The sequence below is a fragment of the Neodiprion pinetum genome, chromosome 3 (genome assembly GCF_021155775.2).
Source record: "Neodiprion pinetum isolate iyNeoPine1 chromosome 3, iyNeoPine1.2, whole genome shotgun sequence".
NCBI lineage: Eukaryota > Metazoa > Arthropoda > Insecta > Hymenoptera > Diprionidae > Neodiprion > Neodiprion pinetum.
In genome coordinates this window covers 22,834,996-22,854,291 of record NC_060234.1, presented here as the reverse complement: position 1 = coordinate 22,854,291, position 19,296 = coordinate 22,834,996, and the positions used below count along the sequence as shown (strand labels likewise).

The following is a 19,296-nucleotide window of genomic DNA, read 5'->3' as shown; positions in this document are numbered from 1 at the left end:
CAGTATAATAGTAAAATTGATAAATCACCAAATAATTGGTAACGAATCTGTGCGGTAACGTATCTGCCAATGATATTCCGAAAGTGATTGTCGTCCAGTTTACAAAAAAAGTGAAATGGCCGAAAGAGAGCAAAATATAACTTACAGGTGAATAGATACACGTTACGTATAAATACTGGATGTAATTACCCTTGTCTATACGCCGCTAGTTTCGTAATCCATAAACAAAAAGCCCGTCATGGAATTTATCTATTCTAACCATCCTGCGGTATGCGGCAGGCCAATTGAAGCGGAAACGAGTGTTTCATTTCATTGTTCAGCGTGATTCCAAGCTGACTATGAACTCCTATGCGGACCTAGCAGTCGTGGCGTTACAGCAAGGTAACGCAATTTTTGCGAAACGGATTTAAACATGCATAAACGTTGTTCCGACGGAAATCTCCGCTGCACACGCTGTATCGCTGCAGGTTGTTCGATTGTCCAATTTTCTTTATACCCTGCATACACTACGCTGCAACTGAAAGTCATTGGGCAATTTTCTCGCCGTCTAAGAAACGCGGTTTACAACTTCTAATTATAGTCATAACTTACGCCGATGTGATCGTCACCCAAACTCGCGATACTGCAACTGGGTTCGTTGAAGGCGATTTCTTTCTGGGAATGACCGAATTTACCTCCTTGTTACACAATATACTATTTCTGGCAGAGTTTAAGAATGTATGCGACATACGGTAGGTGGAAGGTTATCTAAACAAGAACGCGATACGAGAACAGAGCTTGAATTGTTATCGAAGCTCATTCGCAGAAAAAAATGTTAAAACACTGAATTTCAACGTTACATACCTTATTATTATAACAACATCAGAGACTCACATTGTTTTGATATTTTTTGATATTTTTTCACTGATATATCCATACTGCTTTTACGATTGTCGATTCCAATGAGTAACAGTACATTTTACGAAAATATAAATTCTCAACGGTTCGCCTATGTTAAATTATGATTAACAATGAGAGATTTCTTTTTGTATCACAAGTTTATCATTCTGTAATTTACGATGACAGTGTCATTGTGACATGTCATATTTTTATTACCAACTGACGAGCGCAAGAAAAAAAATCTATCTCAAACAATTTGCATAATAAGGATTTTTCGCTGAGGAAATACTGGAATATAGTGATTTCTCTGACCTTGTTAGTAACAGAGTGGTTCCAGTTGAGATTCAGTGATTTAACATTTTTATTTCCGGACTAAGGAGACTTTCTCAATGAGACTAAGTTTGATTCGCTCAAATTGGACCTTTTAAATCTTTCTTTTGTCACGTTTCTGTGTCGACACAATTTCGAGTAGACTGTATGTACCATACATCGTTAAAACGAATTTCTCGTTTCGACCTCACGCCTGATTGCGGTCAAACAGGAACTTGGAGAGCGGAAATTTAAAAAGCCGAAATTCCTAGACCTCTATAATTCTAAATACATCTATCTTTTTTGTACCTTTTAACTCATAAGTGGGATCGATAACGTCTCCTTTTTCAATGGGGAAACGAATGGTGATGAGCAAATTTTACTTCATTGAAGTTTAGTTCGTAAAAAATTTATCGTGTATATGGCTTTGTATAATATTATATGTGACTATTGGCGCTTAATTTAAGTAATAACAAGTAAAATATTTTAATTCGAGTAAAGAAAGCAAAATTCACTTACCGCCACGAAACACCAACGGCAGTTTTGAAGTGTTTTTTTCAATTGCTCTGCGCAATGGCCAGCAAGCAACTGATGTTATGATTGGCTCAACCTCACTGCCAGATACCCATATAACATGAAATCTTTCCAACAAACTTTCAATAAATTATTTTATAGAAAGATTATGAGAAACTTTTTAAGAACAACAACAGTCAAGAAATCTTTTGCAAGTTTCTGACGCGGACATTTTCAACTTGCAGCAACCTTTTTTTGAAATATATTTGAAATGTTTCTTTCCTTTCATGAAAGATTTCAGAAAGTTTTCTGAAATATTCATTGTTATGTGGGTAATGGAACTGAACTTTACTCACGATCCCAGGCCGATAATGTCAATTTTTAGCTTAGGAGCGTAGTTTGAAAGTCGGCTCGCGTCGTTTACGACACCGTACCTGTGTTGTAGGGTTGATATGCATCCCGTGCTCGATGTGCACGCGGCATCCGTGTTGGTACTGAAACGAACAATCTCGTAACACCGCAGAAGCGCAATTATCGCTTAAACTTGCGCAACACGCTTTTTGTTGCCGAAGGCACGATTTGCAAAGAAGTCGAGTTCGGAGACCCGCAGACCGGCCCATCATTCATCGTCAACTGCATACGTCGCTTGTCTCCTCTTAAAACGTGTCGCATTCAGGTTGGATGTGAAATCGAACAACCGTACAATGCGAAGAAGGGGAGAAATATTTCAGTGAAAAAATCGGGACGCAAACATTACGCGCCGCTGAGCCGGTTTCCAGTAATCGAGTAACGAATCGATGTTTATGGTCGGAATCTTTTTACCGAACATTTTTGCACTGCTTAATGTTCCGAAGCCTCGGGTAATATTGAAATTTTTCTTCTCACGTTACCGATGTAATAACGAAGCACTTTGCGATTCCCTGCAAGTGTGTCTAATCGACAGTTTCTTAGCGCAAGTCCGTTATTACCTCGTAAATAAAGTACAATCGATTTCTTACCAACTATTTGCATACTAATTGACGTTAATACGTTTATATTCACACCTTTTGTACATTATGGGCATTATAAATGTACATCCGCAGTGATATATGCCTGCAGTTTGTGTTGTTGAGAAACAGTTTGTTATGCACCTTCGGGCTTCTCTCATAATTTCGACTGGATTTCATAGTTGCAAGTCAAAGATTCTGGTACCTACGTGTCTTTTGCCGTTGATTTATTAGCGTGTATTTGATTTGTTAGCTTTTTTTTTTTTTTTTTTCCGTTGCGAAATTTACAGTTGTGCGCATATGTGTAGGTATTTGTATTCGCAACCATTGTAATTACCTACTGTTACTTTTTTAATTGTCCAACTGCATGCGGTTTCACGATACATCTCTATGTTATATTGCACTATAATATTTCGGTCAATTAGAAAGGTGCTTATATGCTTTATACTTCAGCTTGCTCTTTATTTACACCTATAATTAACTTTTATTTTAACTTGGAATTTCATTATTTTATGGCTAATTTGATAGAGTATGTACTATTTCCCTAAATCACGGATATATCTCGTTTTCCTCAAAATTCTTATTGTACAGAACTCTTATAAAAATATCTTTAGAATTTCGTATAGACTACGATGTCAAATTCTTGATACACATCTCAAATGGGACTGCAATTCTTTTCACAGAACCGCAAACGAGATTCCAATATGATCATACGTTTTTACGTATATGTAATTTTAGTGTATTTATTGCTAATTTCGCACAATTTTTTCACATAACTCCAAGTCCTCTGTCCGGATTTAAAATGCAATAAATCTCTGTAAGAAGAGTCTCACACCCATCGACGCGGTAAAGTCAAAAGAATGATTCACGCAGGTATAATTTATACGTTTGCCTGCAATATTATACATTCATATGAAAGATGAAGCGAGCGAAATGTTGCAATCTGGAGGCGAAGTTTATCTCATCCGTTTACGGGGCCGTGTAGTCTTTGTTGTAATATGTTCAGTGAAATAGGGAGCTGCAGGGGTTGTCGACGGAAGAATATAACGTTCCAGGAACGTTCGCCGCCGACGTTTCGCAACGATTGGTGGATATGAAACCTTGCTCTACGAAACTCGAAACTCTCCGTCTAAAATATGTGCATAACATGCTATGTTTAAGTTTCCCGCGAAGGATGCACGCGATTATTGCACCAAGTTGGAAAATGAAACCCCCTCCGACACTTGGTTGATCAATTAAGTACTGCACTGCGGTTCTTCTATTCGCATATTGTGTTAGGTCAAATTGCACACGCTTTAATGAGCTAATTGTCGTTTCTTGTTTGAGAATTCATTGCCTCTCTGGCACAATTCGGTTATAAAAGTATATGTCGGAGTTGATTATTCATTTGGATTCCAAATCAATTTTACTAAATTGTCGTAATTACTGAGAAGAAACGGTGAAACTTGACAGATTGTCCGTCCAAATTCACATGCGCTAGCTTTGTCGGATAATTGGGAATAGAGTCCGATTATACAGCTCTACAAAAAAAAATTTTTTTTCTTTGTCCAAAAATTTATCTTACGATTTTTCTATTCATTAACCAATCATTTATCAAAACTTACAATATATTTCTTTCGAGTTATGAATAAATAAAAATTTTAACAATGGATTTTCTAAAATACCGTTCAATCATTCTCCTGGGTATGAAAGCAAACTTTTTCAAAGCATATATATATATATATTTTGACTCAGGTTCACCGTTTCATTTCGGTCGATCCCCAAAGGAGCTTCTGGGTCTGTTACTGTAAATACAAGTGATGTTTTTCGACGTGCCCAAATACGCTGGAGATCAGGACAATGAGCTCTGGAAAGAGAGCTGAAGAGAGTCGCTGGGAAGCAAGGAGTGGCGCAGGATTCGGAAAGTGAAAACCGAACTCGCTGGTTTCTCTCTTCGCCAAGATATTCCGCTTGCCCCGGAATCGGACCAAAGGGTGCTGCCTGCCGCCGTCCTTCCGCCGCACGGTATTCGCATTACCGTGCCGCTGTAACGTGCGTGCGCATTGATACGGGTAGACCATAGAGTACAGAGTGTATAGCCGGTGATATCTGCACAGCCAACTGCTTTCTCCGCGATGCTGTAAGTACGTGTATAGGAGTGCAGTAAGCCCTTCTGGTTCCCGATACCGTATCATCATGCACGGGGAAAAGTGTGAAAAAGATAAATAATGATATACAACAGCAGCTACTTTAAGTAAGAAGGGCAAATCTCTGGATTATTCATTTTTTGCATGATGCAATTTCTCTGTCGACTGCAAATTTATTAGCAATTCAATAAGTTTAATAAGAGTAACAAAATTTTCGATTTTTATTCTCACATACACTGATTACAAATTTATGCGTCCTGTATTTATTAATTACATTATTAACTTGCAAGTACTGCACTTATGTTATTTTATTTAATTATTATATTCCCATTCTTAACTACCAGTAGTTTGTGTACTATAGTTTATTAATTACACTTGCAGCGCACTTGCAGAAATAGTTGCTTAAATTTTTCTTCATTTTATTTCGTTTCATCTCGTTCGTAAATTCACATCGTATAGGTGTATCAATAATACGTTGAGATTTTGTCCCGTGAATGTCATTCTCACAAATTTTCGTTTCATATTTGTTTGAATCCGCGTTGACTGAGAAGACGGAAAGAAAACTGCACTAGGTATACCTACAGTAAATTAATCGAAAATGAAATCTGCGAAACGTTGGGAGATTTGTAATAGAATGAAATTGCATATGAAATAATAATTTAGGAAACAATTTCACCGTAGTTAGAATGTATGCTTTGTCAAATAACCAACCTTTATAGCTTAATTCTGCCTTTTAGTGAAGGACCTCAACAAGTACATGTATAATAAACCAATGATATATAGGTCTGTTTGTCGCTCAAGATTTCTTTTGCCGGAAATACACTTTTTACATTAAGAATAATATATGTATAATTACCTGCAATTACAACGTGAACATTTTTCGAAAATTCAGATATCAGCGTTGGAGCATATCTCCTATTATAACGTATAATTGGCGGTGAAATTATTCCGTGCCCGGAGCTTGGAGAATGAAAGTGGGGCAGTCCCATCATTTACAACGAAATCAACGAGAGCCGGTACCTGTTACACGATTGGCTTCGCTGCCACGCGTTTGTAACTCATCAGAATAACCAGAGAATATCGACTGTCTCAAATCCAAATAGTTAATACCGGCTAGTCGAGGCCGGAATACATCATAGTATTGAGGTACGGTGTATCCGCGTAGTCTTCAGCATTTTTTTTCATCTTTTTCATCCCCCCTTTCACACGCGTCCCTTTCCATGCCCGGTTAAGACTCGGAAGTCTTTATATATAAGCTCTGCAGAGCTCCGATGCCGGGAATTATCGCCTGGAAATATCGCACGAGCTGCAGAAGGGAGCCGAGCGAGAGTGCAGGAATTTTGTCAAACCCGTGTCGCGATCGAAGTTGCGAAAGAAAAAGAGACCGACATTTCTGCATTGTTACGGCCGGGAAAGAAATTGATCAACGATAACCAGTGGCAATTTCTTTCGATTCGAATCCATCCGCCGCTGCGAGACTACGTAAGTACCGACTACCTGTGCGATTAATCGATTAATCGTAGATATCGATTGATTAAAGATATCATCTGAAATCTCCTGAAATATTGTGAAATCTACAGATATATCCCGTAGAAGCATATGAAATCTATGAAATTACATGAAATCTTTGAAACCCTATGAAGTCTTTCGGAATCCTGTGCAATCCTGTGCATGAAATGTCAATTCCGTGAAATAATTTTGAAATCACTTGATCTTCATAAGAACCTCTTAAATCCTACGAAATGATTTGGATTCCTTGAAATTTACGAAGGCATTGAATCTTTTGAAATCATTTATTCTTGAAAAGTGGTTGATCTCTCGGTTTTTTCGATTAATCGATTATGCGACCCTTTCAATTAATCATTCTTTCGATTAATTGAAATCTTCTTGCAATTGGTATAACCAACCGTCATCCGCTCCTGAGGCTTCGTCCGCTCATGCATATACTTTCAACGCCGAGGGCGCAAGATTTTTACCCCTTATACCGAGGGGTTCTATTGAAAAGATCTGCTCGACAATTGCAACTCGTCTGGTTTATGTCCGCAGTCAACTTCGTAAAAATGTTGCTAGCGTGTTGGGCAGAGTGGATCGCGGCTGTGCCATGACCGGTCATTCATAGGCTGCGTTCCGAAATTATCCGGAAGCGCTAAAAACTCCCTAGGACACAGGCAGAGCTAGTCATGAACTTGACAGCGCAGAAGAGATAAATGATTGCTGATAGCACTGGGAGCTAAATTCGGAACGTACACTCGGGGCAGAGATGACTCATCTCTGCTTGGGGACAATGAGTCTGAGACGGCTAATCTTTTACACTGGACAGTTATGTTGGCAACACGGAGAAACTTACAGCGCCATAGTCAGCCGAGTGCGAAACAAACTCAATCTCAATAAACATAATATAACCCAAGACCGTCGAATCTAACCTTAGAATACGTGTCAATCTAACAAGTCATTATCCTCACGGTGAAAAATTAGCCGTCTCAAATTCATTGTCCCCGAGTGTACCTTTATTAGTCGGCCAGAGGTTATGGTTGATTTTCACTCATCAGCTGGTTTGCCTCAGGCTGCGAGAATAAATATCAGCCAATCAAAATTAATCAAGCTAAATCGGGCGCGCTACGAGCAGGTCTTTCAAAAGAACCTCACGGTATATACGCGTACGCTGCATGTGCATGTGTTATAATATCCCTATATGTATGCCTATACGTGTGTGTTGCATTATCTATGTACGGCCCGGTATACCGTGGTATAACATCCAGATCCCGCCGCCTGCTATTGATTCTTTTCCGCGATGCAGCCACACCGCCGGTGGTTAGGGGCGCCGCGGGTTTTGCGCGCACAGTTAAGGGCTGCAGTACGAACGGGGTGAGACCCCTGCAGCTCCTCCGATCCGCGAATACGCACGCATTGTATTAAAACTAACGATCATCGCAGTACTTGCGCAGCTGCGCATGATTATCATCGTCGTTATTCTCTCGCACACTGCAGCGTTTGAATGTTACAGAAAGTGAGGGAAGCAAATTTAATCGAAATGGGAAGGTTTGTTTTTTGCGTAAAACACAAGCGACCTTTGCACCGAGGGGTAGTAATCGAAGGTACTCGTTTGTGTTTTAATTATCTCGGACGAACATTTTTATTGTCAACTTGAATCTGTGCTTCAATCAATAGTATGCATAAATTGAAATGACCATAAACTAAGAATATCATATGAAAATAAATCTAATTAAATTTTATTGTATCTTTAAATCTGGAAGACATTGCAGTAGTAAAAAAAAAAAACAACAAACAAACAAAAAATTCACATCCAATAATTATAAACTTTGTATACATGTGTAGAAGATATAAAAAAAGACGAGAAAAATCCTGTGCAATGACGTGCGTTCGTATCTATAAAAACTTTTCAATTTTATCAGGAAAAATTGATCGAGCCTATAATTTTCACCACTGCGCGGCTGTGCATATACATACATGGAAGAATGAGCACCCTTCGGCGGAAGAAAGATTTCACTGTTTCCGTGCCGACCCATCGTAGCGAAGAGATATTGTTATTTCAACCCCCCTCGGATACGGAAGTTGGCCGTGATGGAAAGCAGTGTGAAAAATCACAGCGCATACTTTTTTGAAACCGGTTTCGCGTGTTGTATACCTTAAATATGTACGTGCAGAATGTTCATCAATAGGTTGCCAGTGGCTCACTATTTTTTGGAATCAAAACTGGAACGAGTTTCTTCGCTAAGTAAATTTTATGCGTCAATAATTAGCGACGCAAGGGACAATAGAATCATAGACACGTAATATTTCCGTAGAAAGAAAGTTTGTTTCAGTTTTGATTCCAACGAATAGTAAGCCAATGGAAATCCATTCATGAACATTACTGTACATTTGACTAATAATGAAAACAATTGAAATCTATTACGATCATATTATTACAAAGTTGTTTCGTGAAAATGTTTAATGGGCCAGTATATTCGCCTGCATTTATGCAAATCCGGGTACATTTTACCGATCGACATTTGTTCTCATGAGCCACGGTTCGAGAGCGTGAGAAGTCGGCCAGGAGCGGACAATGAGACAAATGACAATCACCGTAATGTACTCTCAGTTGCCAAAATACAGGCGGATTATGGTAAAATGTTTTTACAATTTCATAAACGTAAGCGGATTTACCCAATGTCAAAAGCCTCAAGTGTCCGAAATCTAGCGCGCGATGATTACGGGTGATCTTGAACTTAAGGCAGAAATTGTTTCATAGGTACATGAAAGCATCTAGGAAACGACTGAATTCGATTTCTCATGTTCCTAACTGAAAGTAGGTGTTCCATTATATATCCGTCCTGTAGCGATCGCATCTACTTCTTTTCTTCCTGTTCGCGACGTGTCGTCGAGCGTACGAATAGAAAATATAAAGAAACCAGACAATTAAAAACTGAGTAAAAGAATGGGACAAGAAGAAAAAGGCAGTACAAGCTGTAATCCGGTGTGGAGAACTCACGCGTGTCGCCTCGCTTCCGTGTTAAAATAACAACACACGCGTCAGCCGTTATAACGCGTGACGGGGAGGTGTGACACATCCTGAATCACAGTCGGTTCCGGCCAGTCGTGCCGCAGCAGGAACTGCTCTCAATTTTGCGAGGATCAACGACGCAACGCGAAATCAGCGAATGGGCATTGAGTACTTTCACCGGCTCACCTGCAGCCTCCTTCTCGATCTAGCAATCGAGCAGGCACTCGTCGATGATCAGCTGCCGTAACCCGATATAGCGAACCAGATATAACTGCGGATATACGCTGACATAAAAGTATTAGAGGAAAAGGAAACGAGGAAAGTGCAGTTCTCGTAGATAGGTACTTACACTTGGACGAGAAATGCAGTTTCGCTTCGCGTCGTAGCCTGCGGGGATAAGGCCTGCATATGTATACCTTTCGTTTCAATTACCCGTGTAACACATGAATTTTCACTTTCCCTGATTTCCATCTCGCTTTGTTTCACCCGCGTGGAACGATGACGCGGCACATTTCTCTCCACACTTTATACCTATCTCCCGCGTTGAACGACCGGGTATAATATGACCGATCGATTCGCCAGAGGCTTTTGTACGTATAACATACCCTACACCCGATGATGGGTTGCGTTACATTACGTTGGAAATAAAGTTAAAGTAAAGCTTTCGGTAGAGCTACTCCCGTTCGGCTCGCAGCAAATCTGAGCTCACCTCGCAATCCCAGATTCCTAGACGCCTGCTATCTGCAGCACTGCAGGTGAACTCGAATGAGACGTGCATTATGCATACAAGTATAGTTATGCATTGTGCAGCAGTCCGGCATACATACATATGTATAGGTAACTGGCCAGTTCCGGAAATTGAAGGTGATTCAAATTCGATGGAGATATGAGAACTTATTTCATCTTATCGACGCTACTGTCACGTTCAGGTTTGCGTTTGCGCTTTGTCGAAAATAATCTATCTAGAGCACGTATCTCGTCTGTATGGATATCGGCCAAAAGCGAATGATGCTTGTCGATTATTCAAACGGACACATGGCTGAGAAACTACAATTTTCACATGGTAATAGGTTTACGATGTTACGTGATGTGATCGATAATCTCCATATCTGTCAACGTATACAGGAGTTATACGTAAATACCTGAGGAGTATCGAGTCCGAAGAAAGTAGAAATTCCTGAATTAAATTCAACAATGCATTCCTGAGCAGACCCGGTTTATATTGGATGGAAAGAAAATTGAATGAAAATTCTTCATACACATCCTTCACTGCCTTATGGTACGAGATATCAATCATGATCATGAAACGTGGGGGTCCGGCGTTTGCACTGGAGTCGCGGCTGCTATCTACGATGTAAATATTTGACCGTCTCTGGGAGCAAATACTAGAGCCACAAGGTGCGAAGCACGGTTATATCCAGATCCGTATAGCCGCCAGGAGATCGAAACCGACGTTGGAGGAACGATGATGGGGCTAGACGTAAATTGTTAGTTTGACGATTATAAATGAGAAGGTAGACTGCAGCAGCGGAGGCTGCGTAACCCCCAACTTGATGGCAAGCTCTCACTCCTCCGCCAGCTATTTTCTCGAGCTGTTATGTTTCCGGGGGTGGGGGAGAGGAAAAAAAAAGTTTTCTTACGTAAGTGTGCGCGAGGGTGACTCGGCGTTTCATACACAATGCGTTCCGGATCGATTACGAGTTGCAGGATAAGGTTTTTGCGAATACAATATGATTGTTTGGGAAAGTGAAAACGATTTTATTACGGATACGCGGACTAAGCGATGGATTTATTATACATTGTATCGCGGTGAAAGTATCGGTACATGATGCGGATCTAATCACGGTCTAAATACAATAAGTAACTTCGTTACGTGTCACGATCGTCGTAAAGATTTAACGCAGTTTTCAAACTTGCAATACTCATGCCAACTCCAGACATCTCGGGATCCTCGTTGACCCGGATATACCGGCTATGCGAAGAGAAATCTTATTTGAAATTTTTACTGCCAAACACTGTACAAATAAGTCCTGGCGTGTGAAAGGGGCGTCAGTCAATGTAGTGTGACCAATTATTAGCGTTAGGATATATATGGTAAATGCGTCATTGTATATTCATATAATTTACTCGATGCTGTCGAGGCGCCGCGTATCCCAATGTATTACTTCAGTAATGATTAATGATCCTTGTACGATGAGAATATCACAACCTCGAAATAAAAAATGCATGGCATCGAGATTAAGTATTTCGTTTTACTTCGATTTCCGAGTATTCTTTGTTTCGCTTAATCCTTTCCTTGCTGTTCGAAAATTTCATTTACAGCGTCAACTATCCACCAAAGAAATTTTAGTGAAGCAGCGCTGTACCGAAATCATATACATATCTATTCACACATTGAGTCGAACGCGATCCTAAGGATGTATAGACGTGTAATTAGAAATCGTGCTAGGTCAATGATAATTATACAAATTGTTATCACTTTTATTTTAAATACCTCTTTAAAATTTAAAAGCGATTGCCTCAACCACACCGGAGCTATTTTACTTTTAATTACTGCTGTTATATGCATGAGCGTGACGGCTTCTCGCAAGAATCAATGTAAAATTACGAAAAGTTAGGGGTTGACACACAGATCTAACATAACAATAAGGACAATTTGTATAATTTGCATTGACCTACCACGATTTTGAATTACACGCCTGTACATCCTTAAAACCATATTTCAAGTAGATAAAACTGGCGTTAAAATTGCTGGAGAACCTGACCAAATAAATTATAATAAGGCATAAAGTCTTCGGTCTCATCTGATCGGTAATCGCCTTTGTTATATATAACGCAATTTTCATCAATCGAGCCTGCTTTTTATATCAAATTACCAAGAGATAACCAATTGAAATTCAAAAATTGTTTCCGGTCGGTTAGACCGGAACACGAGCGTACATTTAATCTTGCCGGGGTGTAAAAGTCACTTCGGGAGCACAATTTTTTGCGCTAAAAAATGACTCCGTACGCCGGCTCTCGGGTTAATTGCGAAAGGCTATTCGCGCACCATTTATTTCCGCACAAAACGTGCAAATTCCCGAGAGGTTATTGAGCGACGCGGACGCTCAAGCATCTCGAAAACCCTGCGGTGGTCGAGATGTAGAATACAGGGTCACGATCTTTCGAGTTTTATGTACCGAGGACCATCAGGGTCTAACTCTGATCGATATGGAAGCCGTCTCGGGTTTGATTTGCGAGAAAATCCTGTTTGCCGACGCACCTTGCGAGCTCGCCAAAAGTTCGCTTGATTGGCTTAACGCACACGTCAGGGATAGAAAAGAAAGGACAAAAAAAAAAAAAAAAGAATCGTGCCAACGTCAGATTATAACAGGAACACGGAAGCCCATATATGTCGATTCTTCGATTCTGCGATTCTCCTTCTAATTCTTGTTCTTCTTTGCAGGGTAAAAGTTCAACCCTCCGCCAGCCCTGAAGTCATCAGCGACTTGTAATCTGATCCGCTGAACCCCTTCTTTCCGGGAAAACGACTTTTCGCGGGCCAATTAGCTCCAGCAATGTACTCATCGACTGTAACGCAGTTCGAGGAACCACCTCGGAAGAAATCCCCGGAGGAAATAGCTGCCGAGCCGATTCCCCTGCCGCCCCAATCCGCCGAGCAGCCACTCATATGGAGGAACGTTATCGCCATCGCCGTATTGCACATCGTCGCTGTCTACAGCTTCGCCACGCGGTATCACGAGGCCCAGTTATGGACATGGCTATGGAGTAAGTTTTTAAACCTTACGTTGGGTTCACACAGGCGCAATGGCGTCGAACGCGCTTGAGCGATAACCAATCGAAATGCCTAAAATCAGTTAGCGTTTGTTACATTTCATGCATTTTGATTGGTTGGCAATCAACCGTGCTCCGCGTCACCGCGAGTATGTGAACCCAGCCTTATGGCATCCGATACCGATTTTGACTATCTACTGTGACTGTGCAGGCCGTAAGCTTTAATTACACCATCAACAATCTTTTACATACCAGGAATCTTCTTTGAATCTAATTGCCATTCAACGCTCGCAAATAAACACCCGAAGCTACACTTCGCATTGAATCCTATTTAAAATGTAGTTCCGAGTTTCAGTGATTGTCAACCCTCTCCGTATATCACTGATTTTTTTTTTTGTTACAATTTTTCTACATTTTCTAAGAGACTGTTCTTGCTGAGAGTTTCATCTGCATTTCTATATGTATAAAAATGACCATAACAATTCGAAAACCTTTCGCAAAGAATTTCATTGAAATATAGAGCTGTAATTTTTTTGGATCTCACAGAGACTAAATAATCCTGTTCGCATAACGTATAAATTTATGAACTCTCAGAATTCTGTGAAAACCATTATATATAATAAAAAGCAGAGGAGAATGTAACGCTGATAAATGCAGAGAGGAATTCTCAGTGAATATCTCTGCGATTTTTCTCAGTGAAGAGTTTCGCAATTCGCATAGACTTCTGGGAAAGATATATTACAGGATCGCGGAGTATAAGACGTAATGCAGATAAATTCGCAGCTGGAGTAAAATTTTACCAAGGGTACTCTATCGTGTCCTCCTTAATCCTAACGCTACTAGCCAGTGGAGCAACCGCGGTGCTATATGTAAAATCTTATCACCTAGGTCCTTTCTACGGCTTATCAGCAGGCCTGGGAATTACAGCTGGTGCTCACCGACTGTGGGCTCACAGAAGTTACAGCGCTAAGATACCGCTGAGGATATTCCTTGCGATGCTCTACTGCATGGGTGGCCAGGTAGGCGAAAGTTGAATAAAATAAATAAATGGGGTAGTAACAAACGTGGGGGGAGAGAGCGAATTTTTCGCCGAGCCTTAGAGTTTCGTAACGGATACCCTGTCAGGGAGGAAGAGCAGCGTAGGCGGTCCTCCAAGTTCCACCCCTTTCGGGTGAGCTTATGCCGCCCGAGTTGCCGCGAAGCGATGCCACCAATCTCCGTTCACGGCACTTTGCCCTCAGAACTGCCGATAATCTGTATTTAGTGAAATCCAATAATGATTTTATGGAAAGTAGGTGTGTAATAAATGTGACGCCCGATTCGCTGCCTCGGCACTTTTCCACCCCCGACGCTGATCGATTACACACATATCGACTGCAGTCTATCTGAGGGCGTTCATTCAATTTGGTCTCACGATGTGTGGGAGCGAGATTCCCCGGATTTGACGCTAAGGATGGTGGGAGTAAACCCATATCCTTAAATGGGACCGACCGGTAGCAAAAGCTGCCGGGACGCAAATTGGGAGTGACTTTTATCGGGGGCAATACAGCGACGGTGCAAATCTTCCTTCCGCAAGGTCTTAAGGAATTGCGACACCGACATAATTCCGGAGTATTGAAATATTAAACGCATATCGGTGCACTTTTAATTTACCGCTCATTATTCGCGTCCGCTTGCAATTAGGTGAACGTAAATCGTGCTTGTGGCACTACCGACCATTAACCAAATTGCGGACCCGCCTACCCTCTGTTTACCCGTGGTATAATATAAGTGTGTCTCGCATCTCCTTATTCCCCGGGCTTTGTGCTTAAAACTTGAAGTTCTGTATAATAAGGTAAACTCCTCCACGCTACCTCTTCCTCCTCATATTCCTTCTCCCAGTCGTTGTCCTTCTGCTCCTTATTCGGTAGGGAAATCCCAAAATAGCGGTGGACCGCCTGTGTTGAGGACAGGAAAGTTTCCGGACCAGCGAGCCAAGCCGCCAAGGTATTATCGTAACACAGAGAAGGTTGAGGAGGCGGAGGAAAATCACTACGCGGTTATACTATAACGGCGTCCGCTGGGATCGGGGGAATACAGCTCAATCTCTTTGAGGTTTAAGTAGACGCGACGGTGATGATTAAATTTACCAAATTTATTCGCATTAAGGGAGCGTAATACGCCTCGAAACTCTTAAGGAATACGTAGACGGACGCTCGGGGATATTTTTTCATAACGAAGCTTCGTCGCATACACCGTTCACTTACACCATTGTCTTTGCGAAAGTATATTAGGTAAAAATTAGCATCACTTCTGAGAGTACGATGCAAGGGTGAAAATGATTGCCGTCAATTCAATCATACCCGTAATAACAACAATATTTGCGCTCTAAATCAACAACATGTAGCTCCGTTTTCGTTGTGTTACCACTGCGAACGAAACATCCGTTACAACTGTAGGCATGCAACCTTGCGTTTCGCTAGTCTCGCGAGAGACACGATTTGGGGACGATTTGTAATACTATTAGTTATAAAATTATCCCCTCATGATGTAAAAATTTCATATCTTAAGATGCATAAAATTCCCTGGAGAATCATACCGATACTAAGAAAATGACGTTCCGTGTTCCCTTTCGGCAAGTTTGTTGTATACTGTTTTGAGGAATGGATAACCCCGATCGTATATCGCCCCTCTTGAGTTAGTGACAATTAATCAAATTTGGTTACAGACGTGCCTCTTCAAATGGATTCGAGACCACCGGACCCACCATCGTTATACCGAGACCCCGGCCGATCCCCACGATGCTAACCGTGGATTCTTCTTCTCCCATGTGGGATGGTTGATGATGCGTCGTCACCCTGCAGTGAAAGCCCACGGCAGCAAAGTTGACATGAGCGATATTCTCGCTGACCCGGTTATACAGTTCGCCGACAAGTGAGTTTAATATTATAAGAATGCAAATACACCCTACACTACGGGAATAGGTGTCGAGGTAATTCTGTTATTTGTTAAATGAAAACTGACAACAGTAATTCTTTGATGTCTCTAAACTTGGACCAACCACATCATTTTTGCGACATCAGACCAAAATTGTAATTTGGTGCTATTTTGGTGCTAATTTTGTGCCCAAACCCCAGTTAAGGTTTAAAGACATGATTCTTTTATCCGAAGAAGTCGTTAGAGGGCCGTAAACGGTTACTATATAGAATATTTTCCGTCTTTGCTAGGTACTACACGCCGATAATGCTCTTCCTTTGCTTCGTCTTCCCAACCCTGGTACCGGTTTACGTATGGGGCGAAACCTGGACCGTCAGCATCCTGGCTGTGACGATCCGGTACGTCTGGTTACTCAATGCCACGTTCCTGGTGAACAGTTTCGCTCACATGTGGGGAAACCGGCCGTACAACAGGTAAGTGTTCTGGGGCCTAGGCTTCGCCGTTACCTCGACAATTCGACATTTTGGCTGCTGTACCCTTAGAGATCCGAAAAACCGGGCTAGATCCAGCAAAAAAACTCAGCGCGGGAACGGGCAAGAGATTAATGTCCTACCGGCACGGCCCAACTTGACCTAATCTGACATAGCTCCAGACTCAATCCCTTCAGCCTGTTCCAACCGTAACTAATCAAGCCACCACGCAAAGGGTTGCAGATAATTTTTTGTTCACAACCTCTCAACTCACCCCCAGTATAAGAACCCGATCTCAGATTGTTGAATAAAATATAATACAAGGCATGGCAACACCGTGGGGTAGTGGATGTTGCAATTTGTAGAGGAAAGAGAGGAGAATCATATATTTTCAATAGTTCTCCGTTTTATGATAAACGTTAGGTAGAATCACCGTCACCGCTAATGAATTATACTTTGACACGTATAGTAGAAAGAAAACTTGTACACCTGCGTCATCTGACAGATAGTCGTCCTTTAAATGTCGCGCTTTTTAACTCGTCTACATTCATACCCTCGAATGGCAGTACGTATAATTTTCGTCAATTTTACCCTGTAGCCCGCGGGACTCGGACATTTATTCCTTTTTTAAGAGTAGTAACTCTGACTACATTAAGTACTTAAAATATATTCCTCTAAAAATGGTCTCATGTCATCTCAACGCAGCCACGTGAAGCCGACGGAGAACCCAACAGTTTCCTTTTTCACGCTCGGTGAGGGATGGCACAACTACCACCATTCGTTCCCGTGGGACTACAAGGCAGCCGAGCTTGGGGCATACGGACTGAACCCCACTACCGGATTCATCGAGTTGATGGCCTGGTTCGGACTCGCCTACAACCTCAAAACACCCAGCAAGGAAATCGTGAAAAAAATTAGCCTGACCAAGGGCGACGGCACGGATAGTTTCTGGGGCAATCACTATCACGATACTCATCATTCTTCCGATGAACGACGGAGTATCCAGTCACGCTAAAAGGCACGTGTGCGTAGAGAACTGAAAATTAACTTTGCGATTCGCCACTGTGCACGATCGACGGTAAAATGAGCTTTAAAATCCTACAGTATGTACGTGATAATAATTTTATGTTTTGCGTAAGTATAAGCATTAGATTTAGACAGTCGCGGTCGGTCTGATGCTACACCAGTGAATCAGATCAGTGTACCTGTAACGACGTTTCCTAATGAAACAAGGGGATCTTGCCGAGTCGGATAGAATAAATGTATCTCGCCGTGCAAGGTAGAACAAGGATATTTCAGAAAACTCTATAAGCTGTGTGTAGAACTACCTATACTTTTCCTGTAGAGTCTTCTGAGATACCCTTGTTCTAGACTATACGACGAGATACACTTATTCTACACAGCCCGACGAGATGCCCTTGTTTCATTAGGACACGCCGATATGTTCGAATGTAATCACATGGGAACACAGCTTTAAATACATACGTAATGCGAGAAATGTACAACGGTAATAGAGGCAGTTTGGCCCGGTATTACGGAAATATAATTTTATGTTGTTGTTTAGTCGTAGTACCAACTCCTGACGCTCGCCAGGTTACCATTTGCAGTAGAATTATATATCAAGGATGTATACGTGTAGTTTTTTCGATAATTACTATATGTATTTTTTCAATAAAAATCCTTAGACGTTATAATTGTCAAGAAAGAGAAACTTTGTGAATTTCTTCAATTTATAAAATCCCGTCCGTATGTGTCATTAGTCGAAGAGTGTGTGGTCCGCAGGGTCGAAAACGAAATAGGGATAGAGAAACTGACGAACAGTCATCCCGACATACCGACGCAAGATGAGAATAAAAAGAAAGAATATTAGAGCAGTTAAGACCTTTTTGAAACAAGACCTCGGGATAATGGGCTAGTGGAGGAAAAAGCGTGGAACGGTGCTCGAGAGGATTTCCTCCTTAATCTTAACAAATTAGTCCCCCACACCGACCGTCTCGTGCCCTCTGGCTCGCAGTTCTTTCAGGGGGGCCTTAATAGTACTACGACTACCCAGTCGTTCCCGTACTACTTCAGTCTGTCTACTTCGTCTCAAGTATAATTTTCTACGCCATGGGACCACCTTATACTTTATTTTATAACGAACCAGCGAGACAAAGTCCGCACATCTAGACGCCGATTGTTGAAATTTTTACAATTAGTCATTAGCGTGGTCCTACGCGTGTTTCACCGCATGCGAGCGCCCATATTCCACATCCGTGTGTGCATGAGAGTCACACCGGTTGCGACAACTTCAGGCGTTGGCGAATTAAGTATTGAAGATTTTTTACATTTCCTGATATGCCTAGGCCGCCCTTTGTCGGACCAACTTACTACGACTTCTTACCTTCCCGAGGGGGATCTTCGGAGTCGGTGTCTGAGCTGGTTCGCGCGGAAAGTTGGACGTAATTGCGGCGTAATTAAGAATGGGAAGGGAAAATTTCCGAGGCCCCCAGCACAACCTAACACCCAGCTCGGCCTGCCCCGACGGCAGGGAAAGCCACCACTTAATTTGTCCCGCATTTAGGCGAAGAGAGAAAATAAATAAAGAAACGAGGAGGCGGAGGAGGGAACCGAAAAAAAGGAAAACCGCTTGGCTTGCACGGACTCATTCCGGCGGAATATATACCCGACCACCTAACCACCTACCCACCGCTATACCGGACAGCGAAATATCTACCAATTTGTCAAGGGTGGAGAAGGGATGCCTACTTCATCCTCACCCGTTTCACCCTGCCTCTCGTCGGTCGTCTACAGAACGAACTATCGATCACCGACTCTTC

The 19,296-nt window shown here is 41.7% G+C and overlaps 2 protein-coding genes across 3 annotated transcripts in view; one reads left to right on the top strand and one right to left on the bottom strand.

Annotated features, from left to right (window-relative positions):
* The window catches only part of Fstl5 (follistatin-like 5), a 45,062-nt gene that overhangs the window by 24,405 nt on the left and 1,361 nt on the right, over nucleotides 1-19,296 (bottom strand). The gene's annotated exons all lie outside the window — the stretch shown is intronic.
* Nucleotides 6,081-18,182, top strand: LOC124213621 (stearoyl-CoA desaturase 5). The gene is made up of 6 exons (XM_046615079.2): nucleotides 6,081-6,295; nucleotides 12,763-13,085; nucleotides 13,980-14,110; nucleotides 15,799-16,004; nucleotides 16,298-16,480; nucleotides 17,183-18,182. The coding sequence occupies exons 2-6, from the start codon at nucleotides 12,875-12,877 to the stop codon at nucleotides 17,490-17,492; spliced, it is 1,041 nt and encodes a 346-aa protein (XP_046471035.1). The 5' UTR covers nucleotides 6,081-6,295; nucleotides 12,763-12,874; the 3' UTR covers nucleotides 17,493-18,182.

Bases quoted from the DNA above. Each gene is read 5' to 3' on its own strand.
- LOC124213621 (XM_046615079.2), top strand. From the start codon at position 12,875: ATGTACTCATCGACTGTAACGCAGTTCGAGGAACCACCTCGGAAGAAA. The intron at 14,111-15,798 runs GTAGGCGAAAGT...ATTTGGTTACAG, and splicing joins TCTACTGCATGGGTGGCCAG to ACGTGCCTCTTCAAATGGAT. The intron at 16,481-17,182 runs GTAAGTGTTCTG...ATCTCAACGCAG, and splicing joins GGAAACCGGCCGTACAACAG to CCACGTGAAGCCGACGGAGA.